This window comes from Xiphias gladius, chromosome 21 (genome assembly GCF_016859285.1).
Source record: "Xiphias gladius isolate SHS-SW01 ecotype Sanya breed wild chromosome 21, ASM1685928v1, whole genome shotgun sequence".
NCBI lineage: Eukaryota > Metazoa > Chordata > Actinopteri > Istiophoriformes > Xiphiidae > Xiphias > Xiphias gladius.
The window spans coordinates 9123370-9144345 of NC_053420.1; the positions used below are offsets into that span (position 1 = coordinate 9123370).

The 20976-nt window shown below is 41.5% G+C and overlaps 1 protein-coding gene across 4 annotated transcripts in view; it reads right to left on the reverse strand.

Moving 5' to 3' along the window:
- Window positions 1–20976, reverse strand: part of nav1b (neuron navigator 1b) — an 89401-nt gene that overhangs the window by 40733 nt on the left and 27692 nt on the right. For 3 of the 4 annotated variants that reach the window (XM_040115696.1, XM_040115695.1, XM_040115693.1), the window contains exons 2-4: window positions 13695–14505; window positions 13375–13463; window positions 6583–7320 (exon numbers count right to left, since the gene is read on the reverse strand). In XM_040115696.1, coding sequence (XP_039971630.1) covers window positions 6583–7320; window positions 13375–13463; window positions 13695–14479 — 1612 coding nt within the window. In that variant the 5' untranslated portion in view covers window positions 14480–14505. The remainder of the gene's footprint in view (window positions 1–6582; window positions 7321–13374; window positions 13464–13694; window positions 14506–20976) is intronic. The other variant, XM_040115697.1, reaches the window with a different exon arrangement.

A 20976-nucleotide genomic window follows, 5' to 3' on the forward strand; every position in this document is an offset into this window, starting at 1 on the left:
ATAAGAGCTCCTGTTTTACGGTTGTGTGTGTGTGTGTGTGTGTGAGTGCTTATGTGTGTTTTAAGAGAGGTCATGTGCACGCACGCACACACACGCACACACACAGACTTATTGCCTCCACATGCATGTGTTCTTGTTTGTATTATTTGTGTCTAGACTGATGTGACAGGTGTCTTCCTAAGAAACACACAGTCAGTGTATGTTCACATCAGTGGGCAGACACATGTCACTCCATGGGCCCCTTGACATTGTAACTCCAGCTCCACCCCCTCTGCACTGACATGGTACATCCTGAAAATGTAATACTGAAAGGTTGCCTGTAACTTAGTTTGCCCACCAGGGGGATTTATTCTTTTTTTTCTATCGAGAGCCCCTTTTTTCGGAGTATTATCTGAGAGTCATTCAGCTGAAGTTGTAAAGCTAACAATAAGCTGAACTGCGTCCAGAACGATTTCACCACAGCTCAGCTTACCGAGGCCAAGCTATGTGCAATGTAAAGTGTCCAGTCAGTGGGTCATGTCCATGTCAAATCAATATCGCAGAACAATTTGGAGTGTTGTGTTGGCTGTACCAAGTGAGAGAAACCTCCCTGTCTCAAAAACACGAGGAGAAGAGACAGGGTTTTCCACTGTAGTGTGTAGAGGAAAAAGCCCTCCGGGAGAGAAATGAACATTGGATGCATTCAGTGGAAAGGCGGGAGAAGAGGCGAGGAAATCAGGGGAGAATATGTCACACAATGTGTCGTTATCATGAGTGAATGTTGAACTAATTCATCTGGGTGTGGATCTTTAAGCATCCACACACACACACACACACACACACACACACACACACACACACAAAATATACACATTCAAACATGCCTTTCCTCCTTCTGCAAACCAGCACTGGAGGCGTCCAAATCTGCGAAGAAACTGGGTGCTAGTTTATTATAGAACTTTTGATTCATTAACTGGTTTCAATAGCATAGACCCCAAAGAAATTAAATTGATCGGTTCAGAGAAAAACCTATCAATCAAGTCTTCTGGAAAATTGTGTACCTCAGTATATTGGTGTATATCATACATGTACAATATTGAAAAGCACTGTGATTTATGATTTATGTGTGTGTGAGCTGGACAGAATTAGATTTTGAGTTGATCTTGAATATTATCTTGATTGAAAATTGTCTGGGCCCAGGTATAATTAGCTTTTTGAGGATAGATTCTATAACGCAACCTGACTGATGCAGTTGAAACATGGAGTACCAATGTACTTATCGGTTTAAGTCAAAGGCTGTGTCCAAAGTCACTCCCTCATTCACTCATTCACTACTCCCCATAATAGACACACAATAGTTTACAGCATAGCCAGCAGAGAGATTTAAGATCACTTATAAATCACCATCATTTTGTATCATAACTGACAAATATACTTTAATTTTCATGCAACTGTTATTTTTAGCCTCTACAAAGTGTTAAGTATTGCATTGTGGGGTTATTAGCAGAAAGTAGCTATCACATGAAATCAAAGAAAATGGCAGATAGCGAATATAGTGCACTGTTTAGTAAATAGGGATTGATTCTGGACACAGCTAACAAGATTTGGCTGTCATTCCATGATGAGCATCATCCACAATATTTGTCAGCACTCTCTTACGCTCAAAGCAATAAAAACATTTAGCTCACTGCTCTTTCACAAGGTGGTTTGATCCTAAGTGAGTACACAATAAACAATGAATAGATGAGATAGATATGCCATAAATAGTCATCAAAGTTGGTGAATCTGGTTCTGCCGTTAGATTCTTATTGATATCTTTCCTTTTCTTGAATTCTGAATCTGCACAGTCAGTTTATAGACTGGTGACCTCCCCAGGCAACCCGGTCTCCTAGAACTTGTGTTTATACAGTAAATATATCTTTTGCAATTATGTCTTGGTGGCTAACATAATCACTGCCTGCGATGTGCAATCCTATGTTCACAGACAAGTTAAAGGCTGCGTTTCAGTTTAAATGGAAATCAAATGCACACATTCTGCATGGTGCTTTAAGTCACCGTGGACTTTTTTTCTTTGTATTAAACCAAATCTATGATCTTTTCCCTAACCAACCTAGTTGGCAAGACCATCATTAGCATTCCAAGATCGGATATTTGGCGAACACTTTTTCCACTGTGATCCTTGATGTTAAAAGTAAGGATGAGTGAGTCTTGGAATAAAGCTTTCAGTCACATCCCATCCACTAAATAACATTCTTCTTCTGCTAATCTACTTTGTGATGAATCTCTGGGAATGGACTCAACCAGACATCCTGGACACGAGCACTCAGGTGAATCATATCCATTTTGATTATATACTGTATTTGATATGCACTGTGTTCCTGTGCAGTCAATGCCGGTCCTCTAGCACCCTGCATTGCAGTGATGCCTACAATACAGAGAGGGAGAACTACTCTCAGAATACTGAAGCAGATCTGAATCGTAAAAGTCCTATGAACGATGCAACACCACAGGAAGTGCTCTATATTGACACAGTGCAGAGGCAGACAGCATGGCAAAAAGTAACTCTAAAATAGTGTTAGAGGACCTCAGTAATCAACCATAGAAACACTACCAAATCCCCATTAAAAAAGGTCCTTGACAATTAAATTAAAACATTAGCATATTTTATTAAACAAACAAGTCGATCAGGGAAAGAGCGATAGTCTTCATCAACAGTTCATTTTAAAGCCAGTTTCACCGAGTCAGATCTCCCAAGAAATCTGTAGGATTTGACAGAAAAAAAATATTTGTTGCTTCATGGCACAAAACAAGAAGAGGATGCTTTTCTTGAAGCTTAATTGGACCGAGAGCTTTTCAGAGTTTCTCACAACGGCACGTGATACAGATGGAAAAATAACTTGTGAGCTTCAATACAAAGACACACTCAGAGTGGTCCGGAAGAGGGAGACGTGAGTGATCACTTTTCCCACTTCTCATAAAATCCTTACTGTGAATAGCTATCACTTACTATTTAAAATGATCAGCTTTCAAATTAATTGGAATGTCTCAGCTCTTTAGGTTCCCCTTCAGACACATTTTAAATTATGTACAAATACACTGCTATAATTTTTTTTTTTTTTAAACACAGTTTTCCCACATGAAAAGTAACATAAATAAATAAACAATAACAAAGAAAAACTCTGGAAGAGCACACCACTGCTTGCCCCAGGTTGACCGGGGAAAGAGCAGTGCACATCAAGATGGCTAGAGTTAGAGGAAACATCGGAGAGATTCGGCTATAACACGTTTTAGCCTCAGTCAGACCCAGACTCAGTTGAGGAGTCCGTTGTGCATCAAATTCGGCAACTACAGATGTATCAAAATGGTAAGTGTAGTTAGAATCTTTTATTTGTTTATGTTGTTTGTTGGCTTGTTAGCTTGAAACTGTCAGTGGCTGACACAGCGTTATTGGTCGTGCTACAGCAAACGCTCGCTCTCTGTACTGACAAGTCCGTTCTGCTCTGGAGGTTTCAGGTTTCTTTTGCCCCACCCCGCAAGTTGACGAGATTTGGTTCCTTGGGTATGTGACGTATGAGACCTAGACTGTCTGAATCCGTGTTTTTGAGATTGTCAATGGTACACTGCAGTTCCAGGGTGGAAATACTCAGCCATGGCATTGACTGCTCAAGGCTAAAAACTGGATTTTCACTGGAGGGCGTCTTTTAATGGACAGAGGAGAAATAGGTCTCTGGCCCAAGAATCACATGACAGTCTTGTTACAGCTTTAGTTGTAGATTTGTTAAAACTGGCAGCACCAAATACTTTGTGATTAGAAATTGTTACCACCCCGAGATAAAGATCAGTGAGTTTTCAACAAAGATAAACTCTTCCGTTCAATCTTGCCCCAACTCCTCTTTCTTACATAAAAATTGTGTAAGACGCAGAGAGAGAGCGAGAGAGAGAAATAATTCAAAACTGAGGCTGCCTGCCATTTTGTCTGTGGTATTCAAAGAAAACATAACAAAAATTACTTGACAATGATATTTTTGGTCACCTTTACCTTTAAGAGTTAACATTCTGTGACCCTTGCATGCCTGCATAGCTCCTCTGACAATTGCTTCCCCCGTTCAGAGTACCTTTTCCACTATGATCCTCCATAGCTGCGGGCCACTGCTACGGTTGTGGACATCTTGCATGACAAATCACATACAATTATGATGAAATGAGGTTTGCTTATTTCCTTGTTGTCTAGAAAAAGAGCTGCTCCATGAGAACTGCTGTCTGTACTACTCGAATCTTCTGCTTTCTCTGTAGATATGAATCTATCACCCTAATGACCTGGAATATTTTTGTCATAGTACATTCATCATCTACCGCATAATAAAGCATGAGAATTCTGTTTGATTGACATCTCAAAAGGAAGTTTTATACTGTGTTGTGCATCCACAGTCCAGTCTTGTGATGAGACAGTTGTATGCAATGTTCCAGTGTTGTACGAGAGCCGTGGTGCACAAACTTACATGGCGGGTTTAATAAATGAGCCTTTTAACAAAGCTGACCATTCTTGATGTCATATTGGTAAACAAAGAGAACATCTATGTTCAGAAATAAAAGCATTCTCTCAGTGAGCTCGTAATGAGATATACTGCAGAAGCAGAGCACAGCATTAAGCATTAAAAAAAGGCCTTAACTATACTGCAGACTATGAATAAAAAGATCTATTTAAAGTAACAAGCATGCCCATTGTACATGTGCAGTACAGACATTGGGTACAAAGGTCCAGTCTAATATGCAGAAAAGAGTGTATAGATAATTCTGTCCTGAATACATAACATCGTAATTACTGTAATTAAAAAATATTTTTCTCCATCTCCCCCTGATTATTGCAAGTCAATAATCAGTGCTTCGATTGTTTCCTGGCTTTCCATCACCGTGTTCTGTTTCCATTTTGGTGGCTGTTTTTCCCTTTCATGCACACAAAGCTCTTGACCTGTGTCAAAGGCCCACGCGGGATTATCATCTGAACTGATGCTAAATAATTCATTTAGATGATAAATTCCCTTTTTGATAAATAATGACTTTCAATTGATTCGGAAACTTCATGGAAGTCAATGCAATACATCGAGCAGAAAACGATGTATCAGCCTGAGGCATTCTGCTGCAGATTTTATGCAATTTGGTTAATAAAGCAGGCATGGGTGTGGTGCAGAAATTTGCAGGGCTCGAAAAAATTTTGGCTGTGGTTCCACACTCAGTCACACAAAAAAAAAGCACCCAGTGATGCCATGCTGCTATCCACGGTATCCTGTATTGTTTACAGTTCGTACTTGGCCCGGAGTGCGACTAACATGAGCGATTGACATCCATATACGCTAATGAGGCATGGGTAACAGATTAAATCACCACGGATGTGTTCATTAAGATGCAACAGGGAACATGCACTCCTGATGATCCTGAAGAAATGGAATAACGAATTACTGAATTGTACATGAAATGCTTGTTGGTATTTGACATGCTGGAACCATATTCATTAATAGTGGGATTTTAGGAGTATGAATTAATGCAAATGTCAGTGACTGAGCTTATTACTCACATGTTATTGTACTAATATTCCAGTTCTTTAAATTAAAAAAATGTCAAAAGTGTCAGGGCCCTAATGTTTATAATTTAACGCCTTTGCAGTTTTGTGTTAAAAAGAGTAAGTCTCCCACCCAGTTGTTATTTAAAAAAGGACTGAAGGATAAAAATAACAAAACAAAAAAATAATGCAGTCATCAGAATTACAATCATATCATTTTGATCAATACCCTGATTATTCAATCAAGTCTTTCCTATTGATATCTCTGACCTACACCTCCACAGAGAAAGCCATTTTCTCTGCCATTTGCACCGATGTAGTACACGGGGTGTAAACCATCTGTCAGTGCTCTACAGATGAATGGAGCTGGGAGGAGGCTAAATATGTGACTGTGTGCCTGAAATGAATTCAATATGGCATGCCGTCTTTCCCATCTCTGGATTTTAGAAGCATGCATGGAGCAGTGGATAGACCCTCGAGTGCATCGGCACATGTTGCAGCAAACGAGAGCTTTAGATCAGTCTGCTGGTCATAATCCCCAACCCCTCCGTTTTGTTTTGTTTTTTTTCTTCATGCAATGAGATGGCAATGTTATGATAGGAAGCAAGCACATTTAACAATAATCAATGCCACCAAGCCTCCGACACCTGAGTGACATGCTGGAGGAAAAAGAACAATAGAGCATCAGTGTAGCTTTGGTATTCAACAAACCACTGAGTTTCCTGTGAAAATACCGAGCTGAGGAAGCATTCAATGAAATAATAAGAGGAAGAGCATGCTTTGCAAGCACAATGAGGATGTCTTCCTGTTTTTTTTTTCCACCCCTCAGTCGGTGAGCTGCATGAAATCCATTCCAGGGAAATGTGGGTCTTGCAGCAGCAAGCAGGTGCCGTGTAGTGGCTGTATCAAAGGGGGCGTGATGCCGACATTCAGAAGCACTGAGAATTCGTACAAGCAGGACATTTGGTTTGTAGCACATGGCGGCCACACGTACTGTAGGCGGCCTTGGGGTGATAGAGGCATCGAGACTGCTGTGCTGTACTCACCTAACATCTGACTGAAGAGCAGCTGCTCCAGGTCACCCAGCACTGTCACCACCAGCTCTGGGTCCACCTTCAGGAATGGCTTGTCTCCCCCTTCCTCCACCTGGCCTTTGGAACAAGACTCCCCTCCGGGCCCAGCTCCCTGTTTCTTAGCGTTGGCCTTTGCCTTGCTGGAGAGGATCTCGTCATCTGACTTTCCATCCTCAGGTGCTTTGCTCAGGGGCTTCACCTCTGCATAAGGACCACGAGGTATGCGGCTTTGCTTGCTCAGGGCAGAGGGAGCAGCCAGAGGGCTGAAGGGCTTGGGTTTGCCCTGGAACAGTGAATGCTCAGATTTGGACAGGTTTCGAGATAGAGGGGCACCCCCTCCGGCACCAGTGCCACCCCCTGCTGTCTTTGGCTTGCCCATCTTGGTCTGCCCTGCTCCAGGCTTGGCCATGTCATCACACCACTTGGGCTCATAAAGATGCAACTTCTTCTCAGCATCAGTGAGTACAGCCAGGTTTGTCATAGACCTCTGCTTGCGGAGACTGGATGACACGGGTAGCCTGCCCTCAGAGCTACCCGCCCGGTAAACCTTCAGTTCACCCCGCTGCGTGCTCTGGGGCACTCCAGACTTTGCCCTCTTAGCTGCCATACCAACTCCTTTGCCATCTGCTTGGCCGTATGCCTTTGTGCTATCCGTCCTTTCCATTTTCAAATCTCCTCCCCTGCCTTTCACACTATTTCCAAGCATGCCCCCTGCATGAGACCATACAGAAAAGCATCAGCAGGGAGAAATCAGGCTTCCTTACTCAAACCCTTCTCCCTGTGCAGAAAAAAGAAGCACACATAAAATTCTTCCTTTAAGGCAATCCTGCAGCCTTCTCTTTCTTCTCTCTGTTTCCGTTCCCTTCTTCCTCCTGACAGGCTGCTGCATTTGCAGCTGTTGCAGTGCTGCCCAGGCGCTCCCTTTCTCTCCTTTCCTCCCGTCCTCCTTTCCTCCGTTTTTTCCACACTCCTCCTTTCAGCACACCCTCCTGCCGCTGAACCGCGCAGCAGCAGAATGACAGTGGCGGCAGACGCAGCAACGCTCCCTCCTCCCCCTGCTCGCTGCTGCCTCTCCCTCGCCTCCAACTCCCCTCCCATCCTCCCTCCTCCTTCCCTCATTTTTCCTTCTTTTAGAGATGCTTTGCTGCGTCTCAGCAGAATATGTAAAAGGCAAGAGACCGATGAGAAACGATCATCTGTGGCTTTTAAAACCAGGCACCATTCTCCTCTAACACACCATGTTTTCCCACCATCTCCTCTGATTCCTTTGTTCTTCCCCTCCCCCTCCCTCACCTCCATTTTTCTCTGTTCAATACGCTCAATATGATGCATGATTTGTGATGTTAGTAGAAGAGTTAATGGGTGAATGGATATACATTTAGATATGTATTTACAGACCATTGCATAAATTATTGTCACTGTCACTGCAACTACTGGAGCATCCAGATTATCTCTTGATCCTGTCTGAGCTTCCTTACAATATCAATTCCAGACTTACAGCTGGATAAATCATACACTAAAACATCAGCAGTGTGTTGTCCTACTATAAATGGATAACTGTATTCTTGTCATATATTGGCTATGATGACATAAAGGGTTATGTGTATAATGTGATGTTAATGAAAAGTGATCGAATAATGAAAATGGTTGGGGAGTTTTTGTCCAATTCTTTGAAGAAAAAAAAAAAAAAAGAAAGAAAGAAAACTTGGCTTAAGATCCAGAAAGTATGGGCCAAATGTGTGACCTCACTCCAGCAGATTGAGCGAGCGACAAAATGTGCCAGTGTAAGCAAGTAACACACCCAAAACCACACTTCGGAAATATCTTCAAGTCAGTGTAAGACACATGTACATACACACAGAGACACACGTGTGACTGTGTTGAACTGAGAATCCAGTCACACTGTTTTGTGCAGGGTCTTTTGCTGACATGTGTGTAATCATCTTTTTAAGATATTCCACGCAGCCAGCCGTCTCTCAGGAGGATTGAGGAGGCTCTGCAGCGATTGCATGCAGCGCTGCTCCATGGAAACCACCCCCGCTCGTCGGCTGCATGTCATCTGAACCAGACGTCGCTGCTCTGCACAAACACAGTGCCTGCCGAAACATTGACCTTTTCCCATAAACTACTGTGATACAGCCCACGTGTTCGTGTATTCAATAAAAGGATTTTTTTTTTTTTTTTTTTTTTTTTTAAATATACCCACTCCAGTGTTTTTTCATATATTTTTTTCCCCTATTCTTCTTAATTGTATGACTGAGTTGCTCTTTTTCACCAAACAGCATGACTGAATAAGAGCATGCTAGATGATGCAAATCCAGTGGATACGATTGACCTGTTAGCCACAATGCCCAGAAGGTACCACTAACTCGCACAATGGGTTTGCAACACACTCCACTGCCTTTTTTATCTGGGTTTCAAGGCACCTGGGGTGGCTCATGGACCAGTGAGGCTGTTTGATCTGCCAATTAGTTTCTGGTAACAATGTCATGTCTTGTTCGTCCTGATCACGAGGTCTGTGGTTCCCCTGCTGACTCCAGATCACGGACCTTACTCCCATGATGTGGTGAATAGCGTATTTGTTTTGGGGAGTGGGAATTTCTTAATAAGTCATAGGGTAACAAATTCCGACACGCCAAATTTTCTGCAAGCCTTCGATGTTTTTATAAGGACATCTATGCATTAAGTTTGCGTCATACACAAAACAAAAAGAACACCTCTTACCAGGAGGAAAGTTCATATTATATCATCTAGATTTTAGGGGCTCTAGTGATGGGAACGTTGGTCTGTCTGTCAGTCGATTGATCAACCCCCCTTTAGTCCAGACTGAAATGTTTAATATATCTACTGGATGGATTGAAATATTGTACAGACATTCAGGAGAGGATGAAGGCTGGTGTTTTTTGTGATCCCCTGACTCTTCCTCTTGTGCCACCAGCAGGTCAATTAGTAAAATGTCTCGACAACAATTGGCTGGAATGCCATTAACCGCGGTACAGACATTCATGTCCCCTTGAGATGAATTGAAAAACTTTTGTGATCCCATGACTTTTCATTTGGTGCCATAGGGTAATCATTTTTTTTTTTTTTTTTTTTTCTAACGTACTTTGGTTTTATGAACAAATACCTGCAGAACCGATTTCAATCAGACTGAACTGTACTTTGTACATTAGCAAATGTTAGCATGCTAACACCTCAAACTAAGATGCTGAGCATACCTGCTAAAGATCAGCACTTTAGCATTGGCATGTTAGCTTGCAGATGTTAGTATTTAGCTCAAAACGCTAACCTGCCCAATTCTTTTGCCAGTTGTGCTGAGCTTCATCAGAAACTGCCCCCATGATGCTGAAATGTGTCTTTTACTCTAAATACTGAAATCTTTCAAAAATGTTGTGTTCCTTCTGTAAATATAGAAACGTTCAGTCACCACCAGTTCTCAGGAGAGACAAGGGTGGAGCTGCATCTTTCATTTTTTTTTCTTTCACATCTGGGTCCGATTCTCCCTCTCCCACCGGTCAACTGAGTAATTGCATGTGTGTGTGTACACATGTCTTTCTATGTTTGTGTGGACAAATTTTAATTTGAGACCGTGGCTGTGAGGACATTTTGGCCGGACATCATAACTTCAAAGGGCTGTTTGAGGGTCAAGACTTGGTAAGGGGCTAGGAAATGCAGTATGTCAATGAGTGTCCTCACAACTAAAGACGAAAGACCTGTGTGTGTGTGTGTTTTCGTGTGTGCATGGTATGACATGACAGTTACACAGCTGTCTGTTCTGCATTTTCCTCGGACAGCACATGTGATCATTTTGGGGCTGCTCAGCTGCTATGATGCAGTGGATTCAAGAACATCAGTGAGACTTCCACATGTGCTCAAAGCAGTAAACCGCAGTGAAGAACCATGTAAATGTGCACATAGCCACATGTACAGAAGGGCAAAGTGTGGTGTTAAAGGCACATGTAAAGATTGTGTCTGTGCATACTGTTCAAGACATGTGGTATTTTATGCTATACAAAAGCCTCTGAATCCAGATCTAATGGGATCATTGTGCGGGCTGGAATGTGAGCAGCTTGAGGGATGAAGACTTATGAGGGTTTTTTCACGCAAATTCCCTTCATGTGCCGAGCAATAGTCTGTTCTTGATGAACTCAAGCTGCAGGAAACTACAGCAAAGGTAAAACCATCTTCTCTGAGTTTAAACGCTTCCCAGGATGATTAATTTGCTGTCTTCTACTAATCCTAGAGCAAAGATTTCCCTATTTGCGCAACTTGAGTCAGTTTAAAGTAGGATAACTCACCAGAGATCCTAACTGAGCTGTTGTTTCTGCAGATGTTTCTACTGAATGGAACTGCCATTAAAAAAAAAAAAAAAACAACAACCATATTTCATTTTCCAGCTAACTTCTTTTTGAAGCAGGATTTTGGCTTACAAAGATACATCACTCTGCTCTATGGTCAAAAACAAAATATAAGCGCCCCTCAGGTCCATCCAGCGGGAACGAGAGGAACTCCCAGACAGGAGGCGAAAGCTGATCCTCCCATCAAACCACTCAATCTCTCAGCCCTGCATCTGTCCACCCTCAGCCGAGGACCACTCAGTCTCTGGTCTCGTCTCTCTCCGAGGAGGCTGGCTGGAGGCTCTCGCCCCTCAAAGTCATTAAGACAATTAAGAATCCAGTCAGAGGGTTTTATAATAGCCCAGTGCAATTATATGAGGGGATTTTCTAAATTCAGCACACGTTGGGTGTTTAGGAACAATAAATACTTCAGACATGTTAGCCAAAATGAAACACCAAATATGGTGTTAAGTAATTAAACCTGGAAATCTAGGTTTTGAACACAATGCTGCTAATTCAGAACTCAGAAAAAGGCTCATTTCTAAGAGGTAGCATTTTAGAGCTGCCGAGAGATTCATTGTGAAAGAATATCAAGCAGTTGAGTATAATGTCAATTAAGTTCCTCATTTCTGGTCACACCGGAAATTTTTAAAGTTGTTTTTAATATACTCCTTGTATGCTAGTAGCTCTAGTGGTGACCATCTGAAATATCTCATCAACACAAACTTGTTGTTCCTCCAACAGTGAGCGAGTTTAAACTTCAAATAATGCTAAAAATATCTACCAACCGCTTGATGTGAACTCAACACAACAAAGCTGTTTAAATATTAATTCGGTTGTGTGGCCACAGCTATTACCACTGAGTCGTTAGTGTCTGCTTACTTACTTAAATCATTATCACTTATTTACAGTAGATCTTTAAATATATTATCTCTCTCTAATTGGACTTAATTGATTTAGATGCTGCGGTTGTATCTGCTAATGGTGAATTACCTACCCTTAGATATTCAAAGTTCCTTAAAATGATGAAATACTGACCAGACAAATACAGTGTGTGTGTTTGTGTGTACATGTCATGTTTGTATTACAGTCTCTAAGCAACAAGATGTCTGAGGCACAGGATTGTTGCAGGCATCAGAACAAAAACAACTTTCAACTGTTAATGTTTTACACTGACATAAATGACGTAAATCTAAATCACGATGGCACACCAGAGACACAAAAACATTTAAGAAGCAGACCTGTGTTAGCAGTGCTGTGTGATTTGAGAGACATGCGCTCGGTGCCAAGATATCTGTGTTTTCCCACATGCACATAAAGAACGCAGTGAAGTAGTTCAGGAAATCCTGATGCACATAACAGGTGGTATATACAGTGTGAAGCTATCATTGTGAGCTGGCAGCCACTCTGGTGAGAACAACTGCCACGCTGAACACAGTCCAGTGTCAACATCCAGCCATATTGCAGCCTGGGTGTTACAGGATGCAATATAATACAAATGGAAAAGCAGTATTCTGCATGTCCAACTGGCTGAACTCTGTGAACTGTGTGAAAAGGGTTTTTTTTTTCCAAGATTTGAGTAAGTTGTTCTGGCCTAATTACACTACAGAAGGAGGACAAATACCTTTAAATGACTTGAAAGGGTCAATTCAATTGTACGTACACAAAGTGATTAAACTTTATGGCCAGCCTGCCCTTTAATTTTAAGATCCCGGGCGATCACCTTCAGATATCCCCCCTAAACTAGCATGAGTTACTGCTCGTGCTAGTTTTACAGCCGTCGTTCTCAACGTTTCTGGCTAGTGACCCCTGAAAATGAAGCCACGTATGTGTGTGACCCTTCATCACAGGTTGCATATGTCTGAGCTGTGAACACCTCAACACAAGGGGTGAGAGGGATGAAGATCGACAAACAATAAATGTCCCAGCCCGGATGCCCACCGAGGACATTGCAGTTCATGGTTGGCTACTGAAAACCAGCTGAAAACTTGTCTATAACTAACTGAGCAACATCAGTTAAAAAACATTTTTATTACTGAAATCTTTAGTGTTCATGTAGGATGCCATCACTCATAGAAACAAGTTGTCTGAGAAAATAAGGCTTCAGGGCCTTTAACCACTAGGGGCCCCGACCCATGAGACCTTCAACCAAGGAGTGATTTTTCTTCTCAGACTTTTATTTGAATGATTTCATTTCGTTTGAATCACTTCACTAGCCTGAAAAAGAACAATTCTCAGTATTTCACAAGAAATGGGCAAAGACTACAGAAAAGTCTCAACTATGAACGTCTAGAAACATGATTTTTTTCTTTCCTACATCAATCATCTTGTAACTCCTTGAGAGTTGGTTGGGAACCACTGGTTTACAGCAACAGGTGTGTCTGTAGTCCCAAGATGAAAAATGGAGTGGTACAAAATTCAGACTCACCCAGATCATCACAGCAGACCTCCATGGAGTCGGAGGAGCAGTCACTTAGATCATCTAGGGAGGCATCTGTGTCCTCTTGGACCTGAAACCTACAGGATAAGATACGAACACAAACATTTTAATGGACAAAGAAACAAAAAAAGGCAGACTACATGTTGATCAAGTGCTACTAAAAGTGGAAAATAAACAGATGGTGACTGAAAAGAGAAATCAAGAGATGACCTGAGGCTGCATCATATCCAATGTGTTCTAAAAATAAACCGCATCTATGTGCACTAGAGCTTCTGTTTCCATCTTAAAAGGTGAAACACTGCCCTCACCTGAACCTGAAGGGAGCAACAGCAGCCATGTTGACTGTCCCCGGCTCACTCCCTCTGCGTGGCATGCTGAATGTCTGATAAGAAGACTTTGATTTATCACTGGACACCTCTCCCTCAGAAGCTCCCAGCCCCTGGTCGGAAACGTTTCCCATCTCTTTCTGGAAGTTCCCCATTCCACCTGGAGACACCCCTGATATCTCATTCCCATTTGCACCTTTAGTAAGAAGGTGACGTCCTCTTCCCTGGCCGTGCTGGACATTAGCTGAGAGCCGGCACAGGGCATTGTCCTCATCTCCATTGTCCACACCCCTCAGACGATATTTCCCAAAGGTCCAGTTCTTGTTGGCATTTCGTCTCAACTGGAGGTCGCGCAAAGCTTTCTGGGTCAGCGTGCTGGTGCGAAGGTCCAGGGTATCTTTAGAGCGTGGGACTTCCCTCTTTGTTACCTGAGGGCTGCTGTATGCCGAGCACGTTCCATCAGTTCGCTCTGTAGCTGCTGGGCTTCTATGAGAATACATGCTGCTCTTTTGCTGCAGCAGGTGGCTCTTTAAAGCTGCGCCTCTCAGCAGCTGTGCGGGACCTGAGGATACCGAAGATGAAGAATAGGAAGACCGTTTTTTGCCAGCATGCCGATAGTGCACTGTAGGATTGGCGAGGCCGCTGTATTGCTGTTTGGGATCCATCTTGGAGAGTGGCATCATGCTTCGAGGTAAAGGAAGACTAGAGCTGACAGCTGCGTCATTCTGGCTTTGAGATATGACTTTGATATTCACTCCACCGCTCATGGTTGGTGAGTGCACTGGACCGAGATCTGGAAAAGAGAGCAGGAAGAATATATATTTAAAGTACACATTTCTCATGCTCCAAATATTAAGTATAACTATGATAGCAGGTTACACTTCAAAGAAAAGTAACAATAACAATAACAGTAACAATATAACAGTAAATTTAGCAGACTACAGCTACACTGTTAGTAAAGATTCACAATAGGTTTTCTATGTGCAGATGTGACACATTTCTGCAAAGTTATTGACAGAGGCATCTTTCTTTTTCAAGGTTTTGGTTTTGCTGAAAGAAAATCATCAGAAACAGGCACAAGTGTTAGGAACAGAAGAAGCAGTAAATATTTTTGCACACTAGACTGACGCAAATGGCTAAGATGACAAATGGCAGGGTACAATACAGTATATATGGTGGGCAAGTGACAACCAAATGGCCAAGATCATGATAAACCAATCAAGCAAAACAATTTAGATAAACAAAAGGACTGGAAAATAAATGGTTACCAAAAAAGTTATAGTAGAGATCGCAAAAAAAAAGTCATTTAAATATCTTTTAAAGGGGGTTCATGTTAGTAAAACAATATTGCATAAGTTTCCATATACCCCACTGACTACAAAACGATAGCGTTAAGGATATGAGGTGTTAATGGGTGTTAGGAAGAGTTAGAAACATGAATCATGGTCACTGATTGGTTATTTGTAGGACAGACAGAATGACACATGTACACTTACTGAAACATTCCCAGCAAACAACTTAAGTTCTTTAGAAGCTTTCAAACTGCTACTCAAGAAGTTATATACTGGACTATTTCTGGTCGCAACCAGTAACTTCTGGTAGTCTCCACTGGTTTGTATGAAGCTACGCTAACCGGCTTGCCGGCTGCTAGCTTCATATTTAGTGTACAGACACGAGAGTGGCATCAGTCTTCTCATTTAACTTTTGGCAAGAAAGCGAAAAAGGGGACATTTCTAAAAATGTCCTTCAAGTCAAAACACTGAAATAGCCAACACGTGTTCATTATTGGTTACAGTTATCTGTTAAATATAAATTGACCTTCCAGTTGCCTATTCAAAAAAATCTAATTAACCCATCTGGCATAAAGAACACAAAAGGATTATTTAAAAGAAAAAAAAAAAAACATTATCAGAACAGCTTTTGAAAATTCATCTATAAGTCAAAAATGCAAATGTGTGTGGAGGTTAAATGGAAATTGTGGTACGCAGGTCTATATATAAAGCATTTGTTACTGGGAGGCTGTTGACATCTAGCCATGTTTTGTACTGCATGATGGATAACAAGCTTTCATTTAAGATTTATATTGTACAAATACTGTAAAACAGCTGTGCACCCCAGGGTGTCTGCCTCACAGAGAGTAGGTTTTCCAACCACATGACCTACTGACTGAATGTGAGCATGAGCGAGTGGGAAAGAAGAAAGAGGAGAAGATGGTTTGAGGGGGAAGGACTATTATACCATTTTGTATCAATTACAACATCAAAGTAGCCTTAAAGTCTGAGAACAAGACTAGTCCCCATTTCAAATTCCTCAACTGGTAGACACATTGAGATCAAGAAAGTGAGTGAAACTTTACCGTCAAATGTTTTTTTAAGTGACTTTTAGTTGCACTTGAGTGAGGCAGTAAAGCAGCTGATCTAAGGCAATAAGGAGAAGAAAAATAAGCAATCAAAAAAACCTTTTCACGGGTTTCATAAGGATTAAAAGAAACAAAACTGTGTCTCAAGAGCAGGGGAAATTTAATCTTGTTGTGTTTAAAGTAAGATTAGAAATCAAACAGCACTGCACAAAATCAATCAAAGCATCAGCAGCATCTAAAAACACGGCATATGTTTCAACAGCCTTGCCTAATGTATTCCTCGTCCTTTAGCCGCAACCTCCAGTGTGAAACACGCTGTGAAAGCCAGTGGCAGACTGACACCACTTGGCACGTGCAGCAAGAGAATGGCTCCTTTCAGGCCATGCCAGCACCGGCTGTCACCGCCACGGCCCGGCAGGCGGCACCTCTCCTCCAAAGACATAAATCGTGGGGGCTTCAAGAGTCCCACAACTCCCACAACTCCCCCAACTCCCTCCTGTCATTCCATCCTATACAGATAGCTAATAAACAAAATACTACAAGCTGACCATGACCTGAAGTATTTCCTCGTGTTTACAAAGGTAGCCTAGGGCTATGCTTTGGGATTAGGGGAAAACCAGTTTACCACCAATTGAAACCACGCTACAACATGAAACTGAAAAATGTGTAGCGCTTGAACAAACCCACTTTTACCCTGAAAGTATTTTGTAATAGGAATCTCAGAAATATCATTTTAAAACTTTCTTCGCTCCTTACCCATTTACTTGCTGTTTGGACATTTGAAGACATCATTCTGAGTAATTTAGGTGGCCATTTTTTTTCTTTATTATCTTCTTTTATGCACAAATAGAAAATCAGTTCAATAAACCATGAAACGCCTTGAATGGTTCTCATTCTTCTCATTTCAGATCAGTTTATACTAATTATTTTTAGAGTATCTCTGAATGACGAAAAAAAACAAGCCAAACAAAAACAACGTTACTTAAGCCGACAGTTACATATTTTTTGATTGCAAAAATCAATGTAAGCCCTTGATAAAACAATAATATTTTTGCCTCTCCTGCCTTCTCTGTTCACATGACACCTATATTGTGTCTGTTTTTCCTGAGAGTAGAATCACTCCTCTGTTGTTTTTCCTGTAGTTTTTTCCCCCATTTCCTTTTTCCTCACAGTGTTTTTTTCTCTCTCATCGAAACCCAAGTATAGAAAGTTGTAAAGCCTTCTGGAAAAGGCTGAAGACTATTCACTTTTAGTAGTAGTTTTAGTAAAAGTTTTTAAAAGTGTATGTGGTTAGTGGAACTGAAATTTACAACAATTAAATTTTGTGTCCTTTGTTGTCCCTAAACATCTATCCTCCCCGTGCCTCATCTATGAAGAGAACTTAGGTTTGAAAGGCCGCTTACCTTAAACAACCTGAAACACATGCTCATACACACACACACACACACACACACACACACACTCACACTCACAGGTACATACATGTAAATAAACACATGACAGTTCATGTAAGTTAACAATTAATGCATTTTGTTTGTTTTTAATTTGGTCTCATTACCTTTATCTATATCTCTAGTATAAAAAGCAGCAGGACAATCATCATGTCATGATACGATTTCACTGAAAGTCGATGCACGGTAATCATTGACTCGCCCTACTTACTTTAGTGACAAGCTCAGATAAAACTTAAAACCGCATGTTTCTGTAAATAGGTACCGACAGGGTGAAAATGAGTTACGATGTTTTTTTGTCTTACCGGAGTGAAGAAATGTCCGACATTGGTCAATCTTCAGCACGGTAAGGAGATAAGGAGACAGCAGTATCCCCCCACAGAGATGAGCTACGCTTAACAGTAGGATGCAGTTTTACAATAATACTACTCAGAACCACGTGCTGCTTTGAAGTGAGTCGGGGCAAATCGATGCTGGACGACAACAAGCCGACGAGGAAGTCTTCGAAACTCCTGCAGCGCCGCGCTCTCCTATTTTTGCTTTTTTTTCCCCCCAAGTTCACTCTCACACACACACACACAGAAACACGCAATTCACCTAATATGAGCAGACTTATTAGTGACTCACGTTTCAGTCTCTCTCTGGTGACATCATGCTTTGTTTTTTCCCCTGGGGCTCATGTTTCTGTGACAGTTTGAATGTGGCTTTGAGCTCCTTCTCAAACATGCCAGCCTTTCACCATGCCTTCATCGAAGCATCCAGTCAGCAGTACGAGGAGCTATAACTGCCGCAGCCCTCCAACCCTGTAATCAGCCAGAAGGCCCGACCAAAGATACCCGCACAGACCAGTGGCATGTCAGTGCAGGATCGCTTTGCTCTGGTGAAGCCTCTAAACTGCACAGCCAAACGGTCTTATAGTGCACTCAGAAGACGTCAGAGGAGTTAAATTCATAAGGTTTATAAAACCATTTTGGAATTAAAAACAAAAAAACATGACTGTCTAAATCTGGGAAGAATCACCATCAAGTCAATAATTCGAGGATACCCTCTGTGATTGTTTTGTTTTGTGCCAAATGTCATCTTGTGAGGTGTCACCTTATGAAAAACGGTAAAAGTTTCATTTCACCTGCTGATATTTTCCAAAGCTCGGTTTTAGGCCCTGCTATAGTACTGACAGGCTCTTTGTGCTCCAGTTTCTCCCCAGTCTAGTTGAGAACCACAAGATAATAGAGTTGAACGAGTCCGTCATCTACATGATTCAGTTTTTTCACGTCTGTTGTACTATCTAGTTTTACAAGAGGCCTGATCTATTTTTTATATATAGCACCAAGTCCCAGATTCCTGATTTTCACTGCTTCCTCCTGAGTCCTAGCTTTGTTGGAGAGGACTTCTGTTGAAGGCAAATATTAACTTAGGTCGCCTTACACTGTATCAAAGATACACGCACACATGCACTAACGCACACACACACACCCACACACAGATGTACAGATTAACATGCGAGTGGACAGAAGAAGCACTGTTCCTCTTACATTTGGCTGAAGGCACACTTACTGTTAGGTGACACCAGTCCAGACTTTGTGTTGCCATTGTTTGCGACAGCTAAAAGCTACACTGTGTGTTTCAGTCCCCCCCAGCATCGCTATTTTTCACATATTTGGGATACTCTGATGATAGAACGGTTGGGTACTCAAAGCTACTGTTTCTTTGGCATATATCTGACTCAGTTCGCTTCGATCCATCTGTCGTTTTATCACAGAATGCGTGAAATTTGTTACTTCATTTGATCCAGTTAGTTACCATGAGGGTTTGCGGACAACGCTGCAAATGAACAAACTGGAGCTAGAATAGCATTAGATTAATCTGGTTATTTGGTTGCTCTTTAAAACATGAAAATGATCATTTTAGCATACTAGCAGCTTGGCTCTATGACGGCGGTGGCCCGTCCGTCAGTCCACTTTGGTCCAGACGGAAATATCTCTGCAACCGTTTGTAGAAAACTGAATGACAATCCACCAGACATCCATGCTCCCCAGAGGATGAATCCTAATGACTTTGTTGATCCCCTGACAATTCCCACCAGCCTCAGCTGCACTGTGGGTTCAGAGCTAATTAGCAAATGTTAGCTAAACACAAAACAATTACAGTGAAGATGGCAAACACCCAACCTGCTCAACATCAGCATGTTAGCGCGTTAGTCTTTTTTTAGTCTTTTTCAATTGTTTCAGGCTTACTCTGCTAGCGGTGAAATCGACTGGAGCAGTTTGATTAAAAGGAAATACAGCAAAAAAATTTTAAAAGAAGGCATCACGGCAAACTCAGCGAGCAGCTCAATTTGTAGCCAGGAAGGCACAAAATTCTGTTGACAATCTGGACACATTACAGTTTTAGGCGCATGTGTATATGTGAATAAACAGAACATATATGCGGTGTACAATAAATAAAAACGAAACTAGTTTTACTAATCATCATTCGCTGTATAAAGAGTCTTCTAAGCGCGAATATTGTTAACTAGATTAGGCTAAAAAAATGCTGTGGTACTTTTTGTGGCCTTGGTCCATGCTATGTATTTGTCCCTATAGGAAAACAATTTTAAATAAAGAAATCTACAACCATCATTTAAACATTTTCTTCAAAATGACTTTGTAGATATTTAAAAACAACATTTTTTTTAATAAAAGCGGTAATGTGTATCACCATCTCGAAGTTTTTTTTTTGTTGTTGTTTTTTTTTTAAATCTTATTACTGTAATGTTTTTATTCTCCTGCCAGTGTGGCAGCAGACTACATTATGGCCAAATTAAAATGAATCACTGTGTCACACACAAGAGCTTCATCCTTGTGATTTCCTGAGACACAAACAGTGAGAGATGTTTTTTTAAATAAGATAATCGAAGGCTGAAACATCTCAGCAGATTAAATTCGGACAGCAACATGTTTTTAAGGGTGCGTTTCCTGGTATAGAATTAAATTTAATCGCATTGTCTCTCTGACATCGATAATAGTCAAGCAGTCTCTGCTCAATCCATCAGACATCATAATAAAATTTCAGCACTGTGCAGCAGCACTCCTCTGTAGCGTGTGTGTGTGTGTGTGTGTGTGTGTGTGTGTGTCTTTGTTCATGAAGGCATGTGCATTCTTTGAATAAAAAATGTTTATCTGTCCTGTCATCACCTACAATTACGCCCCTTCATACATTTGTGTGCTAAACAACAGCTGGTGAGAGATTACCATAAAACCATCAAATACCGACATATTGTGTATTTTCATTAAAGCCTACTGTACTTATGTGGACCCGGGATTAGGGTGGGCATTTAGAGGGGTGAGTTAATCTGTCGGCCCATTACATGGGCTTATCCCTTATAAGTCACTTTGAGTGATTAACCGTGGTCAGTAATGCTGCGACAGGAGACACCCCGAATCATGCTTCAGCTTGAGGCACCTGTGTCCCGCTG